The sequence below is a fragment of the Agelaius tricolor genome, unplaced genomic scaffold, assembly GCF_023055355.1.
Source record: "Agelaius tricolor isolate 1412-34295 unplaced genomic scaffold, bAgeTri1.0.p SCAF_65, whole genome shotgun sequence".
Taxonomy (NCBI): Eukaryota; Metazoa; Chordata; class Aves; order Passeriformes; family Icteridae; genus Agelaius; species Agelaius tricolor.
In genome coordinates, this window is record NW_027269325.1 from 1,058,845 (window position 1) to 1,084,305 (window position 25,461).

A 25,461-nucleotide genomic window follows, 5' to 3' on the forward strand; every position below is an offset into this window, starting at 1 on the left:
CATTAACTTCAGACTTTCCTAGAAATATTTCAGGGGTCTTTAGCCAACATATTCAGTCTTTCTAAACTTGTTCTGCAGATTTCTAGAATGCTGTTATCTGTGGCTCAGTGAGCTCCACATTTCTTCTTGAAGAAAACTGTGGTTTCCTAGTGGCAAAATCAACCCAAACGACCAAAATCTCCTTCCTTTGGTGATGAAATTCCCATGAATAGCTGCCAAGAACACCAGAGCAACTAGCTGCCCCTGTGCATACACATAGTATAGAATAATCAAGAGGATGCATGAGGTGTTTTGTCCTGGCTTCCCTGCCAGTTAAAGAAAGGCAAATTATTGTGCAATGGCAGCAAGACACTGCTAAGAGGCTCTGACAACAAAGCAGATGTGTTTTGCTTGTTCCCTGGGATCCTTTGATGCCACAGAAGCACACCCCCAGTTTCAGAGTGAAATGGTATTTTTCTGTTGCCCCACATTCTCCTCCTGCCTCTTGTGTTCAGCTGACAGCACTGTGCAGCGTCAAGTGAGGTAAATCTCCCTCTTTGATGAGTAGGTAATGCCTTCTCATGCAGGGATTGCACATGATGAGTTTAAGGTATCAGCCTCTTCTGTTAACACTCTTCCTGTGTTTGTTCACTTTTCTTTCATTTCCTTCCTGCCTTCCTTCCTTAGGCATTATGGACAGGAGATGGTGAAGATGTTGCTCACTCATCAACAATTTAAAATGCTTCTGGAACAATCTCTTTCCCCCCGTGACCTGGAAGATATTCTGACAAGAATTAAGAAGGAAGTAAGTGCTTGGCAGGAGAAATGTCTCCTTTGTGCAAGTATTGCCACTGCTAATATGAGATCAAACATACCCAATCTGTCTTTAGCTCATTCCTCTTCTGCTGAATCATTTTGCTCCTGGGAATGAGCTGTTGATGCTCAGCCTGTTCATCAGCAGGCCACAAAGGAACTGATATTATTAGGGACAAAGTGGGGTTTTGAATATTTTCAATATTGGTCACAAAGAGGGAAGGGAAAGAGGAGAAAATAGGTTTACATTTAAGAGTAACCCCCACCATGCTTTCCCTACTCTGCCCCCTGTAAAGCAATTAAGTGAGAATTGTGCTTCTGAAGATAACAGAGTCTTTGCAAAGGACACTGGAAGTAGTAGCACCAAGAAAATTTCCAGATTTAGAAAAGATGTCCAAGTCAATCCTAGTTACTACAATGACTGTCTGTCTTTTGGGAATGCTGCCCTGCTGTCAAGCCCTGTGGAGCTGGAAGGAGCTTGGTGAATTCAGCAGCATCCAGTGGAAAATCCTTTGTTTGTTTGATGGGGGGGATTTTATTTTTTTTATCAACATTACAGAAGGGAGCCTGCCTTTGAGCAGGCACAGGGAGAGTGAGTGTTGAACCAAATCAACTTCCAACACAATGGGCCAACCCCCAAAGAGTCCAGTTTGTTCTGCTGCTTCCTTCACAAACACTCATTGCCTGCCACTTTGCATTATTCCCATTTATGCTCAAGACAAAGGAATTTGCGATTTTAGACTGCTGCTCAGTCTGGTAGCACCCGTAACCTGCCTTGGGCTGTTGAAAACAAAGAGTTGGCATCACTCAATCTCTGCTCTGTTTCCATCTGTAAGTTCGGAAATGTTTCCCTAAGCCTTGGTAGCAGTGATCCTGGTTCTAACTTGTGTTTTCAACAGGGAATTTCCTGTTTTATATTCTAAAGATGGATGGGGTTTCTCTATGTCTTTGTAGGGCATGGCAAACCAGAAGGCTGAAGGCCCATCTGTCAAGGAGCCGGTGAAGGAGAGGAACGGTGGCTCAAAGAAGCCCCAGGCCACATTGTCTTCTAGCAAACGGTACTGAGCACTTTTGTCAGATGAGACAAAGCACATGACAAGCTTTACATGTCTCTTCCTCAGGAAAATCTTCCTGGAAGACATGACCAGTGCCACAGATTGTTTCCTTTCCCTACAAATGCTCTAGGATAAAAAATGTCGACTTCTGCATTGTGCTGAACACAACTTCTCTGGAGGGGTTTCCACAAAAATGGAGAGACAAAAAGACACCCATTGGTTGCAGCTCAGACGATGCAGTGCAGTGGCAAGGGCAGTGTTGTGGAGGCTGGGAGAGGGCCAAGTTTCTGCTGCCTGACTTGGGACAAGTAAATTCAACCAGGGCTTTTTTTCCATCTGAGTGGAGTCTTTTTCAGATGGGTGTTTTGATGAGAAATCTAAGTCTGGATGCAAGATGCCATTCCACAAAGATGCAGTTCTCATCCATGGGGTTTGGCCTGGCTGAATCATGGTTTTCTTACCCTCAAACAGTACCAAGTTTGAGTAGTAAGGAGCAAGGCAATTTCTGAACAACTTCAGTCAACAGGTGTCTGAATGTGGACTTTTTGTCTTGATATTCCTGTCCTTCATGTAACTTGCTTGATGGACAGCATGTTTGGTTTATTTCCCCCTGTGCTGCAATCAGCATTTAAGACAGGAATTTGCTCCTTGCTGTCTCTTCATGCCACTGGCAGAGCTACTTGTACCTGTTCTCCTCTGACAACAGAGGGGATTTCTTTAGCTCTGTCCTGCTCAGCAGTGGCAGGAAAGTGACCACATGCCTCAGTAGCACAGCTAGCATCTTCCTGTGCTCATGGAAGAGACAGGTTGATCAGGAGAATTGTTCCCAGTGGGGTTGTTAAGCTGTGCATCTAGTCTCTAGGGAAGCAAATGAAATGTGAGTGTAGTTCTGGCATGTCAGGCTTCTGTTTTTATCTCTGTTACTGATTTTCTGAATCCTTCAAATATGGCCCTGTTTATCTGTTCAGATGCATCTGAGCTACTTTTCCAGATTGTCATGCCTGGTTGTAGAGACACTTCTCCAGAGTGATGAGTTTCCTTATTGTAAGACACACACGTCCCATATGAGGAGGCATTTAAACCTGGAAGTAGTGTCTCTCTTTCTCCACAAAGCAATGTGACCTGTGTGCCCTGGCAGCCATCTGAAGATAGATCAGATGCATCTCATCCTTGGTTTTCCTGAGTGAGCAGTGCTGAGAATGTCACTTGCAGATTGTCTGCCATAATGATTGTCATGAGGTCTCCACGTTGTTCTTCAGAGCCTGATGATTTTCCAGCTTGAAATCACATAATTGGGAAAGCTGCTCAAGATGTTTTGCTCACAATTAACTGAAGGTATTGTCTGTGGCTGCAGCTCTCTCCATAGAGAGCAGCAGGCACAACTTTCCCAGGCATTGTCCTGGGGAAGGCTGTGAGAAGATCAGAGAAAAGAATGAGAAACAATTCTTAGCTGCACTTGCTGCACCTCTTGTTGTGAACATGTGGAATGTGTTATGGAGATTTGTTTACCAAAGGGTAGTTTCTTAATTGGCCACTGGTGATGGTGTTTTGGATTCAATTGACCAATCTGGTCTGTCTGTATCTGACTGTCTGTAAGGGTGATGAGTTTCAGTATAGTATAGTATAGTATAGTATAGTATAGTATAGTATAGTATAGTATAGTATAGTATAGTATAGTATAGTATAGTATAGTACAGTATAATAAAGTGATTGATCAGCCTCAGCCTTCTGGAATCATGGAGGCAATGCTAATTATTTCCTCGACAGGGATGCCATGCTATGATAATGATCACCACCAGGTCCTCATTTGGTTTTATTTTCCAGGGTGAAATCTCCCTCTGATGGGCACCTCCTACACCGTGCAAAAGCCCAGGTCACGTCACCTCCAGCTGTGGAAGAAACGGAGCTGCTCCAGAAGCTTTACCATCTCCTGGAAGCCAAGGGGTTTCAGACAAGGATGGAAGGAGTGGAACTCCTCCAAGACCTGTGCAGAACAAACTCCCAGCTCATCTCCACTAACATTGTCCAAGTATGTAGGGTATCTTCACTGCTCCTTTCCTTTAGCTCCTTTCCTAAGCCTGTAGCAGCAAAGTTAATTCAGTGTGTCTTGGCACTCTGTCCTGGCTGTTTGGGACATGCTGGTCCCTCTTACCCAGACAAATGTAATTCAGATCCAGGCTTCAGGACAAGTTATTTCAGTCCAGCTGTATTTGTCTGGCAGGTGCCTATTGATGCTGTTCATCAGATGATGGCAGAATTTTCTGCTGGTGTAACTGCTGCTCTCTCCTGCTCTCAGTTGGGTTAAGTGAAGGGAATCCAGCCCCTGAAAACAAGGCAATTGTTCTCTAGACCAAAAATGGGTTTGCATAGGGAAGAGAAGTATCAGGCTTGGTTGATTTAAACCCAGTTGTTTTTTTTTAAAGAATACTTCTATATACTCCATCTTGTCTTACACAGGACCAGCTCTGGCTTCTCATTTCCATCCTTGTTCCTATTCCTCTTGGTAAAGACAGTGCTCACCCTTCTTGGGGGTCTTTTTTACTCTTTGGAAAAGGAGGAAAACAGCGAAGGACTCATCTCTGCCTTCTCCTCCCAGTAGCTGCTTTTTCCCTTTTTCCAGGAAAAGGTGCCTGACAATGAGGCTGTCAAGGGACTGAGCCTGCTCTAATGAGAGCTGTACAGCACATGACATTTCAGAAGTCCACCTGTTACTTAGAGAAATGGTCTGGATGCTGGAAGAGTTGCTCAGAGCCCTGCTCTTCTCCCGACACAGGCTCTGAGACAAACAAAAGAAAACTCAGACCTCCTCCAGCCATAGTTTTGGCAAAATCATAACTGCCCTCAGTACTTGAGGCAACTGTATAGAAAGCCGGGCATTGTAAACATCTGCTTCCATTCAAAGCAAAGGTACTCTTTAGCATTAATCAATGGAATTGATTTAATGATTTAGAGATGGAGAGAAATGCCATAGGAACTATTCTGTCCCCAGCCAAACCTCCTAAAAACAGAAGAAAATCTTTCAACCAGCATGAGGTTGTGCCACCATTCCAGTGAGTGGCCCACAGGAAAACAGTGCAATTGTGCAAGCGAGTGCTGGCCTGAGAGAAAGGATCACTTTCATCTTTGACATTGCTGACTGCTACAGCCACTCTTCAAACAAGGACATGTGGATCCAGCTTTCACATTGCTTGTTCTCTTCACAGATTTTTGATTATTTTGTCCTGAGAATATCTGACAGCCACAAGAAAGTGAAGCAGAGGGCGCTGGACGTGCTGGCTGAAATCACAGGAGCCCTGAAAGATGCCCTGAACCCGGTGATCATTGGTTTGGTGGAAGGAATAACAAAGAACCTGAATTCAAAGGATGCCAGGGTTCGTGGGGCAGCTGTGAAAGCACTGGAAGAATCCATTGCTCATTTGGGTAAGGCTGAGCCCTGGCAGGGACTCTCCTCAACTTCGTCTCTGTCTCTCCTGCACAAGAGAGCGCTGAGTGCCTTGACAGCTGCTCTTGTCTGTGGAACACTGCAGCTGACACCCACCAGAAGCTGTGCAGCTGCAGTCCTTATGCACCATCCCCAACAGGCTGGAATGTGATCAGCATTTCCCAACAGTCCCAGGAGCCCTTGGCTCTGTGCTGCTTGTCTGAAGAGCAAGTCCTGGGCTACAGCTTTGCTGCAGTTCAGAGGCAAAGGGGGTTTGGAGTTTGCTTAGGCCCCGTCTGACTTCCCAAATGAACAGCTTTGCTGTTGGCATGAAGGGACACTGACCCATCAGAGCTTCTGCAGAGCAGCCACCTGCAAGGCTCTACATTAGAGGCATCAGCTGCCTATTTTCCACTTTTCTTCTTTGTCTTCTATTTTCAAAGGGGAACTGATGATTCACCAAGTTCATTTCTTTAGAACAAACGGGTATAAACCCAGCTGTCAATGATGCCTTGTTCCACATGTTGTTTTGCATGGAGCAAGATGGCCACAGCAATTAACTACATAGGCAAGGGCTGCTCTCAATTCCTTTGCCACACAGATTTATGTCAGCTCTGAGAATGCTGCACTGGGGAAATATGCCTGGAAAAAGGAGTGTTGAAGAGGCAGGTCTTCAAGGGGAGTTTCCACTTTCTCCTCCCCAGCTGCTCTGTGAACTCAGGAACTGCCTGACTCAGTGCCTTTCTGTGACCCAAGTATGGGCTTCTTCCTTTTTGCTCTGGGATGCAAAACCTTTTCACTGCTTCCATGTGACTGAACTCTTGAGGTCCCTGATGTGAAATGGTTTAACACAGCTCCTGCTACAACAGACAAGTTTGCATTTACAAATGTGAAAGGAGAGCTTTTCTTTTGGAATTTAAAACCCTGCCAAGTAGGCTGGAAGGAATGAAGAAAAGGATTCAAAACCCAGCAGAAATGTACTTGATTTTATAAAAGGGCAGGTTGGCCCTGCCCTTTGCCTCCCCACTGTCCTTTCTCCTATGACCTGAGAAAAGTGAGCAGAACCATGTGTTTGCCTTGTAGATCAAGTGTCACTGCTGAAAGAGTTCAGTTACCAATGGAATCACCTGAGTGGCCAAGCTCTGCTGGATGTCACCGAGCGTATCACAGGTATGGCCTCCCCTTCTAAGGCAAGAGCTCTGCCCAGGGAGTATTGACAGGGAATGCCTGTGAACAGACAGCAGAGCAGCTCCTCCACATCAGGAGGTGCTGAGCTTGTCCCTGCTGCCCAATAGCCCAGGCAGGTGGATTTGGCAGGTTTGCCCTGGCTGCTGCAGAGCTGGGCAGCATCTGAGATGGGGGCAGCGCTCAGCCTCGGGGCTGAGCTCTCACTGGGGCATCTCAGAACCACCTCCAGCAAAGGGAGGGGCTACAAATACCCCAGCTGGCTCCTCTCTGGAAGCTCAGGGACATCTGTGATCTTTGAGGGGAAATGGTGGCAAATGCTCTTTCAGGGCATCAGTTTGTTTTGTCCTCACGGAATTCTTGTTTTTCTCTTGGAAAGTTTTGAGGCTGAACCGTGCAGAGCCTGGGGGTCACAGCTTAGGTCAAAACTCAACAGAGGCATCAGAGGCACGGGTTTAGTGCAAGGCAGCCTCTGGGGCACAGGGACAGAAGCAGAGGGCTGAGGCTCCCTGCCTGTGCTGTCCAAGTGGCCTTGGACTGAGCCTTTCAGGGTGTGCAAACAGTGTCTGCCTGTGCCAGCACTGTCCAAAATGCTACAAATGCAGCTGATAATTGATTCCTCAGAGGAGCTTGCTATGTCAGCAACAGCCAAGGAATGGAAAAAGGATAATCTCAATATATAGAAGACGATTGATAGCCTTGCTTTACCTGGGTCTAAATCCACTGCTAATGATGCCAGCATCTTTGAATCCAAGGTTTAATACATTTTGTGTCTTCATTAGGAATCTCAAAAGGGCATGTTCAGCAATTGAGAATGTCAAAGGTCCTTTAAAGAGCATTTGAATAAAGTAGATCTCCAGCAATAGGGAATTTAGTTTAGCAGTTCTTTTGATCTCTTTTTCAAATAAAGGAATTAACCATAAATTAGGAGTACTTTAGAAAGAGCAGATGTTCTCTCTGAGATTTAGTAGGAACAGACAGCTGTTCCTCACGTTCAGTAGTCACCAATGTCTTTAATTGCATTTAAACTCAAATGAATTCCCATTTTAAAATGGGTACCATAACCCTTTCCTGCTTAGCAGAATTGGTTTTGGGTACTTGCAGGAGCTCTTTCAATGTTGATGACTGCTGGTGGATTAACAGCATCGAGAAAATGAAGTCTCTTCCACCACAGAATATTAAATGGCTGCTAGATAACATTTTGTCTGATCAGAAAATAAGAATGGTCTCCAGAGCATTTCAGGTTTTGATCTCTCAGCCAAATCTGCCATGCAAGAAGCCTGTTGGTAGTAACTTTTTGTCCGTGTTTGATACAGTTCAGTTCAGAAAATGGGCAGAGAGATTTCAGAGACAATATGAGAAAACACTTGTGTTTTGGTTACATTTCAGTCCCCTGTGTAGCATTTTTCTTTCTCTATGCCCCTATTCCAGTGGACATTATAAGAAAAAATGCCATTACGTTGGGAGGGGAAGTGGCATTAAAATGTGGAGATGCCCAAATGCCAGGGCAATGGGGTCTGGGTAATTCTCTAAGACACCCTGAGGTTTGAAACAGCTCTTTGTAGGAAGCCCCAAAAGCATTCTGCCAAAGACACCAGCTGGTCCCTGATGTTTCTCATCCAGCTGTCAGGCAGCAGCCATCTCTGGTGGGCTGGAGTTTTGAGGTGTGTTCTAATCCTGCCCTTTGCTGTGTGCCACTGAGCCAAGGGAAGAGCCAGATTAGGCATTTGGCACTTGACATCAAAGGTACAAAAATGGAATCATCCCTTTCATTAGAAATCTCTCCATTTCCTCTCTGTGGTGCAGTTCCAAATCTTCAGGGTGGGTTTAGACAACTTCTTAATGGAAATAAAAGGCAGTTGGACATTTCATTCATTGTTCATGCAGAAAGAGATTGTGAAATAATTTAGTAAAGGTGCAAAGTCTGCCACAGGGACAAGGCTCTGGTTGGAGCAATTAGTCCTGAGGGGTTGGTGGTTCTGTTTCCAGGATGATCAGCTGCTTTGCCCGTTTCTGGATCAAGGGGCTCTGTGTGCTGTTTTGCTGACCTTGGCCAGAGAGGCTTGCCAGAAGCAAAAGCAGAGGTAGATGCTTGTTTGCACTGAGGTTGTGGCTAAGGAGCTGTGTCTCTGTCCCGGCAGTGCTTGTGCAGTGGGTCCATGCCAGGAGCCCTGCAGTCGTCCAGCGCGACGCCCTGCCCGTGCTCTGGTCCTTCCTGGAGAACAAGGCGCTGCCCGTGCGGAGCGCCAATGTCCGCACCGTGGCCACCAAGCTCGCCTCTGCCCTCTACAAGGTGATGGGCACCCAGCTGAAGAAATGTGCTGCCAGCAAGCCTGCACACGTGCGGGAAAACCTCTCCAAAATGCTGGGCTGGTGAGGGCGAGATGTTCTCCAGAAAGCTGAGGAAGCGCTGAGTTGGACACCTCTGGATTTGCCTTTTTAGCTGTGCCAAAAATGACCAAATCCAAAGGAAGGGTTTGCATCTGCCCCCGCTCTCTCCATTGCCCTTCCTGGTCATGGCATGGGGGGCCTGGAGCAGCTCCAGATGGAGGACAAGGTGAAGGGAACCATGGCTCAGCCTCACACAGAGGTGAGGGGGGAGCTGGGCCAGTCTCTGTTGGGAGGAAGGGTCTTGTGGCAGTGCAGAGAGGCTGTGCACATTGCCAGGGAACAGCTGTGCCCTGCATGTGCCCCTGCAAGGAGCTGTGCTGCTGCCAGTGCCCCTGGAGCTTTAGGGCTGCTGAGCTGTGGGGCAGGCAGAGGAGCAGGAGGGTGCATGTGCAGCTGAGCCATTCCTGGAGAGCACAGGGCTCTGGGCTCCCTGCTGTCCCAGGGCAGCCCAGAGGCCAGGCTGTGCCTGTGCTAGCTCTGGGCAAGTGGCTCAGGGTTTTGCCCTGGCCTGCCTCAAGTGTCTGCCAGCAGGAGCATGTTTCCCTGTGCAGCTGTTTAGACATTTCCAGGAAATGTGTCCCATGAAATATGGAGCTTCAGCTGCTTTAGGTTTGCATGGTGGCCTCTGTTAAACTTTGTGTCTCCATTTTGCAGATCTGGCTGGTTACAGTCTTACCGAGAAGTTTTCTCAGGACACTTCCAATGTTCCCTCACCCACAAAGTCCTCACCTCCCGTCCAGAAGAGCTCTCTTTCCTCCAAGCTCAGGAAGAAGCTGCCACCTGTATGAAGAGTGTTTGAAGAACAGGATTGATGCCTTAGGCTTCATAGTTAAAGCTGTACATATGTTCTGATCTTTAAATGTAGTTTTGAATTAATGTGTCTTGATTCTGTCTTTAAAATTTGATGACATATTTTTAATTGTATATATTTTCTTTTGATGATGAAAAAAGAGTAAATAAATAAATTAATTAAATTTAAATAAACCAAATGGAGTATGTGAGACCAGGACCTGCTAGCCTAGAGATTATGGGAGTGCAGCTCACTCAATGTGCCAGTGTCTCACCACATCCTTTCCTCATTGGGCCTCTCCTCTTCCTCTTTGGCCATGTTTTCTTTGTGTCATTTGTGCTGCTCTTTGTTACTTGGCATTACAACAGGGTCACCTGTTGACCTGTTTGGGGGACAATGGATCCAAAAGATCCTGTCTAGTCAAAGGTTTTCTACCTAGGTGTGTTCTGCGCTCACCAAAGGCCTGAGCAAAGAAACCAAGAGAAGTGTGCCCAAATGCCAAAGCTTTGCTCCTTTGCAATCTCCCACAGATCTGGCTCACAGGTGTCTTCAATCACAATTCCATAGGTAGAAGAGGTCATGTCTTTCCCTGGGAAATGATGCATGGCTTTGGCAGAGTCACCTGTATGTATATTTACCCAGGAGAGCAGTCCAGCTGTGTTGTTTGCACCTTGTTTGCAGAAGGATGAGTGCCCTGGGAGGCCAATAACAAGTGCCAAGGGTTCCTCCAATCTCTACTGCAGCCTGGGTGCCATTCAGCCCAGAGCCTGGGGATCATTTGTTCCCATGGACCAGTGCTTGCCAGTGTAATGAATTCCTGCACAGCTGGAAGAAGCAATTCTGGATTCAGCTCCAGCTCTTGGTGGGCTGCATGGTCATTGACAATGCTGCCCTCCCAGAAATTATTCTGCAGTTTCCTTTCATAATCATTTGAAGCTTTTAAACTTCACATTTCAATGTGCTTTGCCTTAGGGAAGAACACTTCTGGGCCCAGTGCAAACTGTAACCTTTTGACAGCAAAGTCCTCATGGTTGCCAGCTTCTGATGTCACACAATGTCACCTGGCTGCATGTGTTTGCTTTGCTCTGGGTCTAGTCCTGGCCTAGTAAAGCCCAGGCAGGGTGGAATGTTGCAGGGAAAACCGGTCCATGAGCTTATGGGGTTGCCATCAGCAGCTGAGTGAATGTGCCCTTTGGGGATTTCTCTGGAGACAAAATTAGGGACCTACTCCATGCCACAATATTCTCTTAGATCTTTCTGAAATATCCTAGAAAAGGCTGTGGAACTTCACCTCTCCTTGCACACCCACTGTTTGAAGAGGGGCATTTTTGTCCCTCCTCAAAGCCATTGCTCTTGCACACCAGAAACATGAACATCCACCAGCAGGAATGATGCATGGTCCTGCTGCTGCTGCTGCTTCAGAGCACTGGGCAGTGCAGACCTGGGTATTACCAATATGAGCACTTAATTAGCATTTCATGCTCCTTCGAGCTGTCCAGATCTCAGGGCTTTTTGTCTCAAAGCAGCCACTGCACCATCTCTAGGGAAGAACAGGAAATGGGAACCAGCGACTGCCAGCCTTGCAGGGGTGTAGGGGAGAACCTGAAGTGTCTGCATCCAAAGATGAATGGAAAGAGTGTAATTTTCAAAGCAAACGCTTCATTAGCATAGCAGGACCAGTTCTTGACTGCATGCTTGCATGAAGATCATTTGGGATCTCCTTTTTGTATCTCATGCAGAAAAGGAGCTCTTAATAATACCACACTACTTAAACCAGATTGGGATGTAGCTCTGTAGTGGTTCACAATGAAGCAGACTGCCTGCTTTGTCACTGCCAGCCCTGGTGAGCCTGCGAGGGACTGTAGTGTATCCCATGCCTGTTTTGCCTCCAAGAAAAGCTTGGTTTTCCATATTAGTGTGGAGTAAATACAAGAGTAATAAAATGGACAATTAAACTGGCTACTTTGGAGGATATGCTCATGCTTTTGCATGTCAGTCCTGTACCTCATGCTCCCAAGGTTTGTTACTCCTCATGAAATATTTTAACAAAATATCTCAGCTCTCTTGTTACATTTGAATAAAATTGCATCAGATCATCAAGAATTCTGCTGTCAGGAACAAGACAAGAGCCTTGCGACACTCCCTTGCAGCTGTCCTGGATTTCTGCAGCCCTTTGTGAAAAGCTGCTGCAGACAGAGTGTTTGGAGTTGGTTTGGGCCTTTCTGGGAGATCTGTGGAGCAGTGTGCAGGGCTCTCCTGGCAGAAAACTGTTTGTCCAAGCCCAGGGACATGGTGCCGGCAGAAGCGGAGCGGCCCCGCTCCCAGCCCGAGAGTCTGTGAGCTGAGCCACGCCAGGGAGAAAAGACAGCGAGGGGCTCCAGCCCAGCTGCTTCCCGTGCCCTGGCCGTTCCATGGAGCTCTGCCATGGGAGAAAGTCGACGCCGCACGAGCCACCGAGCTTCCATCAGCTGCTGGAACTGCTCCGTGACAGCTCCTGCTCTTCCCGAGAGAGAACCCGGCGCCTTCTTGGAACGCGTGTCATGGGGAGATTCTGTTTGTTAATAAACTGCTGGGGTTTTTCCACTTTCATCTATCAGTAACAATTTCCTATTGCTGGAAAGGGATTGTTGGAACACTTTAGAGGAGATGACTTATTGCACAATATCCTGTTTTAAGTTGTCTCAAACTGTGTGAGACAGATGGCTTCACACAGGAGCATCCCCAAGGCTGCTGAGGGGAAGGCACAGAGGAAGACAAACCCAGTATTTCTGAGGGAAACTCCTTGACACCAAACCAACCTGAGTTGTCAAACAGCAGACCTGACGTTTCGAGTCATGGCCCAAAGGGGAAACCTTTCAGTGTGTTTGGTCCAGGCTGGGTTGTGCTTGAGGCAAAGGTGTGTCAGTGTGTTGGATAATACTCTTTTCTTGACCTAGAGATGGGGACACTGAGAGGTGTTTTAAAAACTTTTATTCCATTTTCAGTCTCATGAGAAGGATGAGACAATACAGATGTTATAATTCAATCAGAAGCTATTTCCTAATTACAGTACATTATAAGTGTTTCTTGGTCTATCAGCTTTTTGCCACACCATGTTGTAGATGCCTTAAAGCCAATTATTTCAAACTACCCCTTGTGGGTCCCTCTACAATGCATCTTTCATAGCTCTATTTTTCCAAAGTCTTATTTGCAAGGCCATCTTTTGAAACTTTTTTCCAGCTCCATTCCTCTCTCAACAATATCTGTCCTAGTCCATGGCATTTTTAAGTTAGCATTTCTTGTCTCAAGGTTTATAAACAGATTCATACTGTGTGGGCCTTCTATTAGGCCCTAAAAACTTTCTACAAACCCATTTCCCACATCAGTGCACTTGGCTCCTTCTCTGCTCATTGTGCCTGGCAAGCACAGGAGCCCAGAGCTCCTGCAGAACCCATCACAGCACTCAGTGGGAGCAAACTTGTGTCCAGTCCTCACCTGCAGCTGTGGTGCCCAGCATTCCACCTGATTGGAATGAGGAACTGTTCCTGCTCTTTCAGAAGGAGCTAAGGAGGTTTGGCCTTCAGATCAGCTCCTTCCCAGCTCTTGATTTGCTGCCCTGGGGGAGCTGCTGCTTGTGGCAGCACTTGTTTCACAGCTGACAGCCCTGCTCTGCTGGCCTGCAGCCATTGCAGGAGCTTTTGCTGGTGACATTGAACGTTTCAGACCTTCTTAAGGAAAACTCATGGCAGAACTTGTCAAAAGAGCATTGCCTGGGTGATATTTTTAACATTAGATCTTTCCTCCACCCAGTGCTCATGTCCATGGGCCTGTGACCCCGAGTGGGTGCTGCCTCCTGAAATCCCAAACGGGGCAGGATGTCTCCCAGCTCCAACCTGCCTGCTCCAGGGGCAGTGTGCTCCGCTGGTGACGGGCACTGGCAGGGGCTGTCCCTGCAGGTCTGTGCAGCAGCAGGGCACCCCCCAGCTCGCCATCCCCACCTGGGGCAGGGGCACGGCTCTGGACAACCCGGGGACATTCTGCTGAGGAGGTGTCCCTGCAGGGGATGGGGTCCCAAGAGCTGGGTGATGTTGTCCTTCTCCCCTGTTTATACACAACTGCAATGGGGTCCATGATGGGGAGGGGATTCCTGACCAATGGGGGGGTCCTGGTGTGGGTACACCCATCAACATGGGGGGAAGGGGGGAGACGAGTGCAATGGAGGGCACAGAAAAGGGAGGAGGAGAGGTGGGGAGGTGGCCACTTTGGGGTGTAAGGGCAGGAAAACTTGGAAATGGAGGCAAGAAAATGGTGGGGCTGGATACGCTGCTGGCACTGTTTTGTGGGGAATCAGCAGGAGGGGGAAGTGGGTAAAGGGGCACAGGAGGGAGGATGAGGGGAAGGTCCAGGGCAGCAGACGCTTTGCTGTCCAGGCAAAGGGAGAGAGGGGATCGGGAGGCGTCAGGGGATCGATAGCAACCCTGGGCCAAGTGACAACGACTGCCAGCCCATTGCCCCTCAGGTGAGGAAGGGTTTTGGGTACATGGGGACAGGAAGAAGGGGAAGTGGTTTTGAACTGGGGACCAAAAGGTTTTCCTGAATTTTACCCCGATTGTTTAACTGAATCATAAATAGAATGAAAATAAGGATAAATGGAAAAGAGGATAAAACTTCCCCACTTTAAAATTTCCCTCCATTTGTAAAACAAATAACTTGATCCCAACCACATCCAAAACTCAAGCAATAAAACCGATTCCCTTGTAACATTCACAAAGTATTTGGAAAGAAAATGAACAAAAGCTTTCCAATTTCCCTTAGAAAAACAAATTCTCCAATCAACAAGGGCACCCACAACCTTGGAATAGACGTGTCTTTGAGGAGGACTCAGCTTAGGGTGACTAAGGTTGTTGCCCATCCTCAGACTTTGTTCCCACACCCAGCAGAAAAAGGAAAATGAAAAAACAGAAGACCCTCATATATATATATATATCTCTAACTTACAGTTGCTCTTTGGGCCATTGCCCATTGGGTCAATGAAAATCTGCTGGGCAGGTGCTCAGCCCCTCAAGTGGCCTCCGCTACTCCGGGAGCTCTTTGGCCTCTTCAGTCTTCGGAGGGTCCCGGTCGCCCTTCGGACAGCCCCCACTAAAACGTGAGGTCTTCTCCTGGGGAAAGCGGCTGCGCCAACAGCGACTTTTGTCCTGCAGTGGGAGGCTGCAGGAGACACTTCTTCAGGGATCTCTTTGCAGAGGCTGCACGCTGGGCGCCACAGGTTGTGGCAGGTGGTGCTCAGAGCGCTGCAACCTTCCCGAAGAAACTTCTTGAAGAAGACACCTCGGGGCACAGGCAATGTCTGTGCTCATGCCGAGGGATTTCAGCTCTTCTGTGATCCCGGCGACGCAGGAGGAGAGACGGGGTCTTGGTGTGGGGTTCCAAGGAGAACCTTTCCTGAGCTTCATCCTCAAAAGGGTCCAGGGACAAAAAGCCACTCAGGCAGGGAAAGCAGGGCTTTATATTGGGATCTCGAAGGGCAGGATAGAACACTAGAGTGAATGGGATCAGGGCACAGGGGCAGAGCAAAGGGGAAGGACCAATGGGTTGCAAGGGATCAACATAAAGCAACAAAGGATTTTGGGGGTGATCTTTTTGCTCTCCCTAACCAGAGGTTATGGCTTAGGGGTTGGTCCTCCAGGCGAGTACAGCAGGCTTTTCCTTGGCCAGTTCTCCAGCCTCCACACAAAGTACCTTAAAAATCTTGAGTATCTCAAAGTATTAATGAGCCCCACTGAGTGTCAGTACAAAGCCCTCAAGGGACTCCTTAAAGCAGATAATTTGGGCCATGATTGCACAAACCTCTCCCAGAGTCTGTATCAAAAGGGAAACACCAGGTACCTTAAAATAACTGAAATAGTACCCTAAGGCATGAATGAGCCCCACTGAGTGTTGTTACTGACAAAGCCTCTCCAGGGAATAATTACAGCAGAGAATTGGAGGCCATGATTGCACAAACCTCTCAGACACTCCAAGGCAAAAGCAAAACCCAAAGTCCTTTGAAAAACCTGCAGTCCCTGGGAGCATTCAGGAGCCCTCAGGGCCATTCCTGAGCAAGGCTCCCCTGGGACTCCTTCCAGCAGATCCTTGAGGCCACTGGGATGTGGGCTAGGGGGGGATGCTGAGGGCAGCACAAGGGGCTGGCAGTGCCCAGCCTGGCTGGGGCTGTGTCAGGAGGCCCCAGGGCCTCAGGACAAGGTGTCTCCTCCCAGCCCTTGGTGGCACAGACCCTGCTGTGCCCCAGGGCACCCAGACTTGGCTTCTCTTTGTCCCCACCTGCCATCAGTGCCTCCAGTTCTCTGCTCTGCCTGGGGCCTGGGGACACTTTCTCTATCCTGTCCCTCAGTGGGACCCATTAAAACTTCAAGAAACTTTGGAGTTGGATTGTGATTCGGAGTTCTGGAGAGATTTCTTCAGCTCCCTCTCAGGGACTGATGTTCAGGGCCTCAGCACAAAGCCCCAGAGGCTCATTCAAGTCCTGGTGCTGTGTCTGTGCTGCTGAGCTGGGCCGGGCTCCTGGCCCAGAGGCAGCTCCTGGCAAGGGCAGCAGAGCTGCAGAGAGACAGCTCTGGCCAGGAGCAGCTCCTGTGCACAGCCCAGCAGGGCTGGGGCACTGCCTGCAGCCAGCCCGGGCACAGCACAGAGGCACAGAGAGCTTCAAGCACTCAGGGCTGGGAAGGGGCTGAGAAGTGCCTGGGGCACAATCACTGCCAGCCCTTGGCACAGCAACCTCTGGCTGCAGGACAATGCAGCTGCAGCTCCTGCAGTGATCTCCTAAAGCTGCAACATCCCAATGCCTGCAGACTCTGTGAGTACAACTCTGAGTATTTGTGGTGCAGGGGCGGTGAAATGCTCATGAAGCTCTGATGTACTGAGGGGTTCTGATCAGTCACAGAATATTCCCAAGACAAGGATTTTGATAAAAATGAGGAAATTTCCCAAGAGTTTGTATTCAGTTTCCTACTATTGGAGAGTGGCAGGGAGGAGGGATAACTATTAAAGGATGATTATGGATTTTGACAAGTGCCTGAGACACCTGAACTGTTACTTTTAGTGATCAATAGGTTCACAGGAGATCCCTAATGTGCTTTCAGCCACTCCTCTGCCCATGGCCAGGACCGGCATCACCTTTGCTGGACCCATGAGATTCAGTCTGAGCTGTCCTTTCTCCAAGCTGCAAACAGAACCTGCCCCCAGCCCATGCCCTGCAAACAGGCTGTAGGGGCACAGGGAGTGCACAGAGATTTGGGGTCTGTGAGTGCTGGCAGGGAGAGATCGGGCACAGGGAAACACCTGCAGGAGGAAAGTCTCCAGGAAACAGAGACAAGATCAGGGAATGAGAGAAAATAAACACACTTGGATGCTCTGCAGCCCCGGGCCCAGTTCCCTCTGCAGAGCACAGGGCTGGGAGCAGCTGCCCGGCCCTGGGGGCTCTGGAGGGGGCACAGCTGGCTCAGGGTGACGCTGTCCCCAGTGCCCGGCTCTGGGCAATGCTGTCAGGGCAGCCAGGGAAGGAGCTGCATCTCCCACAATCCAATGCCATCAGAAGGACACTTGGGAGTCTCCCTGAGATTTCAGTCCAAGCTGGGAGCTCCAATCCAGGGTGCGAACCTGTCCTAGAGCATCTCTGAGTCATGAGATTGATGGGGAAAGGCAGAGGTGTTCTGACTCTGAAAATGCTGCTGGGTTGGTGAAATGAGCAATGTGAGTCCTTGGCTACAAATGTGCAGCTGGGCTGGGGTGGATCCATCTGCTCTCAGCAGTACCTGGTGACATTTTAGGGGAAGCATGGGAAGGTGATCACCCTCCACCTGGGACAGGTTAATGCCCAGAGAAACTCTGAACAGGTCACAATGACAGACCATCTCTCCTCTCAGACCATCTCCAGGCTTGGCTGGGGGCACAGGAGGGAGGGGGCTTGATCAGAGGGAGGCGCTCCATCTGCACCACTGTCCCCAAAGCCATGCACAATTCCCTCCGGGGCACCAGCAACATCTCCTACTCAGCATGTGCTGCTCAGCTCTTTTTCTTTCTGTTCTTTATCACAGCAGGGTATTCACTGCTGACGATCATGTGCTACGACCACTACGTGTCCATCTGCAAACCCCTGCACTACAGGACCCTCCTGGACAGCAGAGCTTGTGCCCACATGGCAGCAGCTGCCTGGGCCTGTGCCTTTCTCCATGCTCTCATGCACACAGCCAATACATTTTCCCGGCCCCTGTGCCATGACAATGCCCTGGGCCAGTTCTTCTGTGAGGTGCCCCAGATCCTCAGGCTCTCCTGCTCACACTCCAACACTCTCAGGGAAGTTGGACTCATCACAGTTAGTGCCTCTTTGGTATTTGGTTGTTTTGTGTTCATTGTTTTCTCCTATGTGCAGATCTTCCGGGCTGTGCTGAGGATCCCCTCTCAGCAGGGACAGCACAAAGCCTTTTCCACCTGCCTCCCTCACCTGGCCGTGCTCTCCCTGTTTGTCAGCACTGGCATATTTGCTCAGTTGAAGCCCCCCTCCATGTCCTCCCCATCCCTGGATCTGGCCCTGTCAGTTCTGTACTCAGTGGTGCCTCCAGCCCTGAACCCCTTCATCTACAGCCTGAGGAACCAGGAGCTCAAGGCTGCAGTGTGGAGACTGATGACTGGATGCTTTCAGGAACATTCATTTGCTTGCCAATTTCAGCAAATCACTTGTAATAAAAGTCATCTTTAATACTTCTTGTTGGTTTCAGTTTGGCACTTCTTTTTCTTTGTTTTAGTTTTTTTCATATTGTCCACAAAGAAATGTCATTGTTTGTGCCGTTTCTCATTTTTTTTCTCTCCGTCTTCCCTGTGGGCACAGACTGTGTCAATGAGCTCTTGCTGCCTTTAAAGGAACTAAAGCATCTCCCAGCAGAGTTTTCTGCAGAGATGCCCTTTTGTTGCCTTCTCTGGAGCTGCAGCAGCAATGTCTGTGTGCAGAGCTGGGGCAGATCAGGGCTGGCCCAGCAGCTGTGCCCAGCAGCAGCAGCAGCAGCACTTGGTGTTGCCAGTGCTGCTGCCATGGCCCTGCCCCGCTGCCCTGGTGGCCCTGGTGTTGCTGCAGGGCCTGAGTGCTCTCGGGGCCGGGCACAGCCCTGGGGGTGGCAGTGCCGGGGCTGCAGCAGGGACAGGCCATGGGCACTGCTGGGGCAGTGCTGACGCCTCAGGCCAGGCCCTGGGGGCTCCAGGCTCCTGGCCCAGGCTCTCTCAAGAACACGGCCAGGCCAATGCTCAGCACAGAAACCCCCGTGAGCAGCCCCAGGCTGGCCGTGGGCAGGCTGGGGGCAAACAGCACGGCTGGGGCTCTGCAAGGGCCCTGGGGCAGACGGGAAGGAGCAGCAGAGCAGGGCCTGATCCATGCCCAGTGCGCTGCACAGCCCAGGGCAGCGTCCCAGAGCGTCCTCATGCAGCTGCCAACAACATCCCCCCTCTGCAGCCCTGGCCTCTCCCCCAGCTCACACAGGTGCCCCATCCTTGCAGGCACAGACACGGCAGCACTGCCTCAGCAGCCCCTGTTTGCATTGCCCACAGCAGGGGCAGCACTCCCATGCTGTTGCTGTGGGGACATGAACCTGAGGGAGCACAAATGCCATCAGCACCTGGGGCCAGCAAGGGCTGGGGGACACCAGGGAAACCACTCAGCTTTGTCCTGGCCTCTGCAGTCAGCCAGAAAGTTTGTTCCCATCAGCTGGGAGTTTCCTGTGCCACTTCAGACGCTGTTGCTCAGAGCCAGGGCTGCCTGGCAGCCAGCCCCAAACTGCCCTGAGCATTTCCTTGGCTTCACCTTTGCTTTCTTTCCTCTTCCTGATACAAATGTCTTCCCATTGCCCACCCCCGTTCCCTCCCCTGCAAACAGCCCATCCCTGGTTGCCCTTTCCTCTCTGGCCCCACTGCCCATTGCAGTTCCTGACTTGGCCCCATGGGAACGTCCCTTGGGCAGCAGGATCATCCTACAAGTGCTGCAGGAATTGTCTGCAGGCTCCTGCAGTGCCTTCTGCTGCTCCCTTGCCAGAGGCAGCCCAGGCCAGGGGGGCACATCTGGGCTGCTGTGTCTGCCTCTGGGGCTCCCTGTTCTGGGCAGTGAGAAGGAGCTGCAGAGGCTCTGCACGACTGACAGGATGGGCTTTGGGGCTGCCAGGAGAAGCTGAGGGCCCTGGGATGCTGGAGCTCCTCAAGAGGAGGCCCAGGGCTCATCCTGCAGCTGCTCCAAGGGTTCTTTCAGAGAATCCCAGAATCAGCAAGGCTGGAACAGGCCATGGAGATCATCAAGTCCAACCTGTGCCCTGACACTGCCATGTCTCCCCTGGGCCTCCTCTTCTCCAGGATAAACAAGCCCAGCTCCCTCAGCTGCTCCTCAAAGCTCTTGTGTTCCAGACCCCTCCCCAGCCTTGTTGCCCTTCTCTGGACACGCTCCAGCCCCTCCATGTCCTTCCTAAATTGGGGGCCCAGAACTGCAAACAGCACTCGAGGTGCTGCCCAAGCAGTGCTGAGCACAGGGGAACAATCCCTGCCCTGCTCCTGCTGGCCACACCATTCCTGAGCCAGGCCAGGAGCCATTGGCCTTCTTGGCCACCTGGGCACACGGCTGGCTCATGTCCAGCCTGCTGTCCATCTGTCCCTGCAGGTCCCTTTCTGCCTGGCTGCTCTCCAGCCCCTCTGTCCCCAGCCTGTAGAGCTGCAGGGGTTGTTGTGGCCAAAGTGCAGGACCCGGCACTTGGACTTGTTCAACCTCACCTTGTTGGATCCAGCCTGTCCAGGGCCCTGTGCAGAGCCCTCCTACCCTCCAGCAGATCCACACTCACACCCAGCTTGGTGTAATCTGCAAATTTGGTGATTTTCTATTCTTTTTCACACATGTGGTAATCATTTCCTCAAAATCATTAACATATTTCCCCTCCATTTAACCCATGTGTTCTTCTGTCCTGGGGGTGTCTCTGCTGGTCCCTGGTGCTCGTGGAGCCCAATGTTCCCGTGGGCCTGGCTGAGCTGGCAGGACACTGAGGCTGCTGAACTTCCAGTTCCCCTTCTCACACAATGGGCATTGTGTGCTCTCCACAGGCCTGGGGTTGTGGAGAACAAGCTCCAGGTGTCAGCTCAGCTGGTGGAGACAATTTATCATCTGGTAACATGAGGTCACAGAGTGGGCTGTGACATCACAGAGTGGGTCATGTAAGGTCATCAAGCAGCTGTGGCATCATAGACTGCCTCTGTGACATCACAGAGCCAGCTGTGACATCACAGGGCAGAGGTCTGACATCACAGGGCAGACTATGACATCACAGACTCTGGTGTGACATCAGAGAGCAGCTCTGTGACATCAGAGAATGATCTGTGACATCCCAAAGGGGCTGTGTGACATTACAGAATGGTCTGTGACATCCCAGAGGAGGCTGTGACATCCCAGAGGGGCTGTGTGACATTAGAGAATGGGCTGTGACATCACAGAGGAGGCTGTGACATCCCAGAGGGGCTGTGTGACATTACAGAATGGGCTGTGACATCACAGAGGAGGCTGTGACATCCCAGAGCAGGCTGTGACATCCCAGCAGGGCTGTGTCAGGTCACTGGGTTGCTCACTCTGCCCCAGCTCCCCCTCACCGTTTCTCCCAACAAGTCCAATGCTGTCCATGCCCAGCAGGGTCCCTGTCCCCCGGGATCCCCCTGCCCACCTGGAGCCACAGCCTCCACCAAAGGATGTTCCACAGGATCCACCCCAGAGCCTGACAGGGGACAAGGGGCCAGGGCTGTGTGACCAGGACATCAAGGACGGGGATTATCCAGGTCACTGTGGCCTGGGTTGGGTTGCCCAGGGCAGGAAAGATGTCTGGCAGCTGGAGCAGGGCCTGGGAAGGGCTTCCAAGGTGGGGCTGGAGCCCTTGGGCTGTGAGCAGAGGCTGAGGGAGCTGGGCTTGTCCAGCCCAGAGCAGGGAAGGCTGAGGGGCTCCTCATCCCAGCCTGGCAGTGCCAGTGAGGAGGGGATGGAGAACACAGAGCCAGGCTCTTCACAGGGGGGCTGGTGGGAGACAAAAGCCAATGGGTGGGAGGGGAAAGAGGGGAGATCAGCCAGGGCATGAGGAGATGAAATGAGTCAGGCTGCTTTCAGCATTTCCTCAACACCAAGAGCAGCCTGACCTCCCTTCTCCAACCACCACTGGCAGCTTTGCAAATCAGGAATTGTTTGAGCTGTTGTGCCCCGACACCAGGATGAGCATCCTGATACAAGAACTTAATTGTGTTTATATCTATTACCACATTTGTCTAAAATTAATTTTAGTATGGAAATCACCTGTGGAGGGTGCACTCATCAGACGCTACTGGGACATTTCACATAGCTCAGGGAGGAGCGTGATTGTTACTAAATTGTGTCCTGTTCAACTATGGTCTGCTGGCCTTGAAGAGAAACTTTCTGTGCCTCTGAGTCCCACCAGTTCCTGGTCCCTCCAAGGACACAAACCTGATGAGTTGTGGTTCCCACTCCAATGGTGGCACTTGGACCTTGCTCCATAGCCAGAGCAAAGCTCCTTGTCCCAGAAAGTGCCTGGCAATGCAGGGATGAAGGAAACAGGACAGGCTGTGGGGATCAGGGGCAGGGCACAGCCAGGGAAATGAATGACTTTTGCATTTTACAGAGCTGTGCCTTCCCTTGGCTTTGCTGGCTGACAATAAATGAACATCCCTCTGGTCTCTGGCAGCTCCTTCTCCAAGGAAAGCAGGGGGGAACTGGAGCCAAGGAGCTGAAACCTGCAGGTCCAGCCTGGGCTGGAGGGAGCTCAGATTTGCACAAGGCTGCTCTGAGTGCCAAGGCTTGGGTGGGGGAAATGGTGGGATGGGGGTAGGGACACAGTCTGATTGATTGTCAGACATAAAGGGTCTTGATTTTCATATCTATTCCAAATGCATGAGGAGGTACTTGGATTCAGGATCAATTGGAGATTGCACATATCGATGAATTAACAGGAAAACCTAAACAGAACCAAAAAATATTTCCTCACTGTCTTTGTAAATATAATATATTCACTTTGAATGCAGTTCTGAAATCTGTCCAATTGACCATGAAAGATTTGGAAATGTAAATCAGATTATTCCCAGAGGCTCAGCTTGTTAAGGTGTGCTGAATGTTAATGAGCTCTGGGGCACTGAATTCCTGAACTGAAGAGCTGAAGGCTGAACAAGCCTCTGGAGAAGTAAAATTCAGCAGCAGCCTCCAAGTTTTTAGAGTGTGTGGAGGACAACTTTTTGTCACAGCTGGTGAGTGAGCCCAGCAGGGGAGGGACTATGCTGGACCTGTTGTTTGGGATTAGAGATGGGCTGGGGGGAGATGTGGTGGTTGGAGGCCGCTTGGGGCATAGTGACCATGAAATTATAGAGTTCCCAATATTTGTGAAATCAGGAGGAACATCTATAAGACTCTTACATTAGACTTCTGGAGGGCAGACTTTGGCCTGTTTAGGAGACTTATTCCGAGAGTTCCTTGGGAAGCAGCCCTTAAAAACAAAGGAGTTTGGGAAGCATGGGTGTGCTTCAAAACAGAGATCTTGTGGGAACAGGAACAGACTGTCCCTGTGTGCTGAAAGAAGAGTTGATGAGGCAAACATCGAGCCTGGATGGGCAAGGAGGTTTTGATGGAACATAGGAATAAAAAGAGGATGTATCATCTTTGGAAGGAGGGTCAGGTCTCTCAGCAAGTATTTAAGGGGGTTGCTAGGGCACGTAGGAAAGAAATTAGGGAGGCCAAAGCTCAGTATGAACTTAACTTGGGACATTTTGTAAGGGATAATAAAAAAATGTTTTTACAAATATATTAATGGCAAAAGGAAGGGTAAGACCAACCCTTGTTCTTTATTAGATGTGGGAGGGGACTTAGTAACCGCAGATGAGGAGAAGGCAGAGGTGCTTAACACCTTCTTTGCCTCAGTCTTTAGTGGGAAGGCTTGCCTACAGGATAACTGTCCTCTTGGGTTGGTAGACAGTGTCAGAGAGCAGAATGATCTGCCCGGGCCAGGGGCTGCACTGCCAGCCCAGAGCCACGTGGGGATCGCCCGGTACCGGCAGGGCAGCAGGGAAACCGGCACTGGGGCAGCAGAAATGGGCAATACGAGAGCTGGGGGTGCTCCAGCAGCCTGGACATGTTGGGAGCATGGACAGGGGGGACCCATGGATAGCCCAGGAGCCTGAAACAGGGACCCCGGACAGTGCTGACCCCTGGGACGCCTGTGATGCCAAAGTGGGGAGCCCAGAGAAGGGGAACCTGCGGGATTGCCAGGAGCCCCAGAGCCCAGAGAGGGGAACACCAATACAAACTTGAACTGGAGCAACCCAGACAGGGGGGGCCTCCAGGAGCCCAAAGTGGAGAGACCAGAGAGGGGAAACTGAGGGCTGGGTGTTTTTGCTGCATCTTGGTCATTTGTGTATTTTGGGGGACTGAATCTTGGTGCTTTGGAGGTTTATATGGGCGACAGATTCCCAGTGACTTCTAGGGATGGGCTTGGGCAGTAGGAACCCGCTAACCCAATGTGCTCATCCATTGTATTTTTCCCCAAACCAGGATTTCTCTTTCCCAAACCTTGGCTGGATGGAGAAGGAGGCTGTGAGGAAGAGGAAGATGTCCCAGGACACGCAGGCAGGTGAGGAGGAAGTCAGTGCCCCTTTCCCCCTCTCTCCTGCTCCATCTCCCAGCCCAGCACGGGCCCTGGCTGCAGGACAATCCTGCTGCCGATGCCGTCCTGCAGCCAGGGACACATTGGGAGGATCTCCTTCCCTCTGGCATGGAGGCAAATCCCATCCTCTCCTTGTCCTTCCTCCCCCAGACCAGGAGCTGAGGATGGAGACCAGGGAGGACAAATCCTCATGGTATAATCTCATGGAAGAGGCTGTTTTGAGTGACTCCACAGCACAGGAATGCAAGAGGGCAGAAAATCCCTTGAGATCCCACACAAGGAGGGGCTGCAAGCCCAGCCCAGGGTGCTCTGAGGAGGAAAGAGCCACCCTGTGCCAGGAAGGTGGACAGAGCTTCAGCCAGAGCTCGGAGCTGGTGGCCCATGAGCAGCTTGGAGTGTGGGAAGAGCTTCAGGCAGAGCAACAGCCTGATCTGCCACCAGATGATCCACACTGGGGAATGGCCTTAGGAGTGTGGCAAGTGTGGCAAGTGTGGAAAGGGCTTCAGCTGCAGCTCCACCCTCATCATCCACCAGTGCATCCACACTTGGCAGAGGCCCTACCAGTGTCCTGAGTGTCTGAAGAGGTTTCAGAGCAGCTCCCACCTCCTCCTGCACCAGCGGATTCACACTGAGGAGAGGCCCTTCCGCTGCCCTGACTGTGGGAAGGGATTCAAGCACAACTCCACCCTCGTCAGGCACCGGCGCATCCACACCGGGGAGAGGCCCTACAAGTGCTCTGAGTGTGGGAAGAGCTTCAGCCAGAGCTCTCACTTGAACAAACACCAACAGAGGCACCGGTAAGGGAAGCCCTGGAATGACTCGACTGAAGGAGGAGCTTCATGCACTGCTCCAGCTTCATCCCCTATTGGAGGACGCACGTTGGGAAGAGCTCTGGTGATCCATGTTCCCTGTGATCCATGCTGGGAAGACAGCTGTCCCTTTTCCTGCCCCTGCCAGTGTCATGATGGGAGATGGAAGAACATGAGGGTCTGGCCATGGCCGTGTCATTACAGTCACTCCCACCTCAGGTCATTGCCAGGGGCAGGAAAGGGACTCTCTCTCTCCCTGAGAAGAAAGGTGTCCTTTCCAGACAGGAGGGAATACGTGCCCGGGAAGAGCCAGTCG

At 50.6% G+C, this 25,461-nt stretch overlaps 2 protein-coding genes across 2 annotated transcripts in view; both read left to right on the top strand.

The window, feature by feature from the left end:
* The window catches only part of LOC139605362 (zinc finger protein 551-like), a 484,882-nt gene extending 459,745 nt beyond the window's left edge, over positions 1 to 25,137 (top strand). The window contains 1 exon segment of the mRNA XM_071456700.1: positions 24,726 to 25,137. Within this exon segment, the coding sequence (XP_071312801.1) occupies positions 24,726 to 25,137 (412 nt within the window).
* LOC139605361 (olfactory receptor 14J1-like) lies at positions 17,733 to 18,530 on the top strand. The gene is made up of 2 exons (XM_071456698.1): positions 17,733 to 18,233; positions 18,501 to 18,530. Exons 1-2 carry the CDS (start codon positions 17,733 to 17,735, stop codon positions 18,528 to 18,530), a joined length of 531 nt encoding a protein of 176 aa, XP_071312799.1.
* Positions 25,138 to 25,461: the final 324 nt, after the last annotated feature.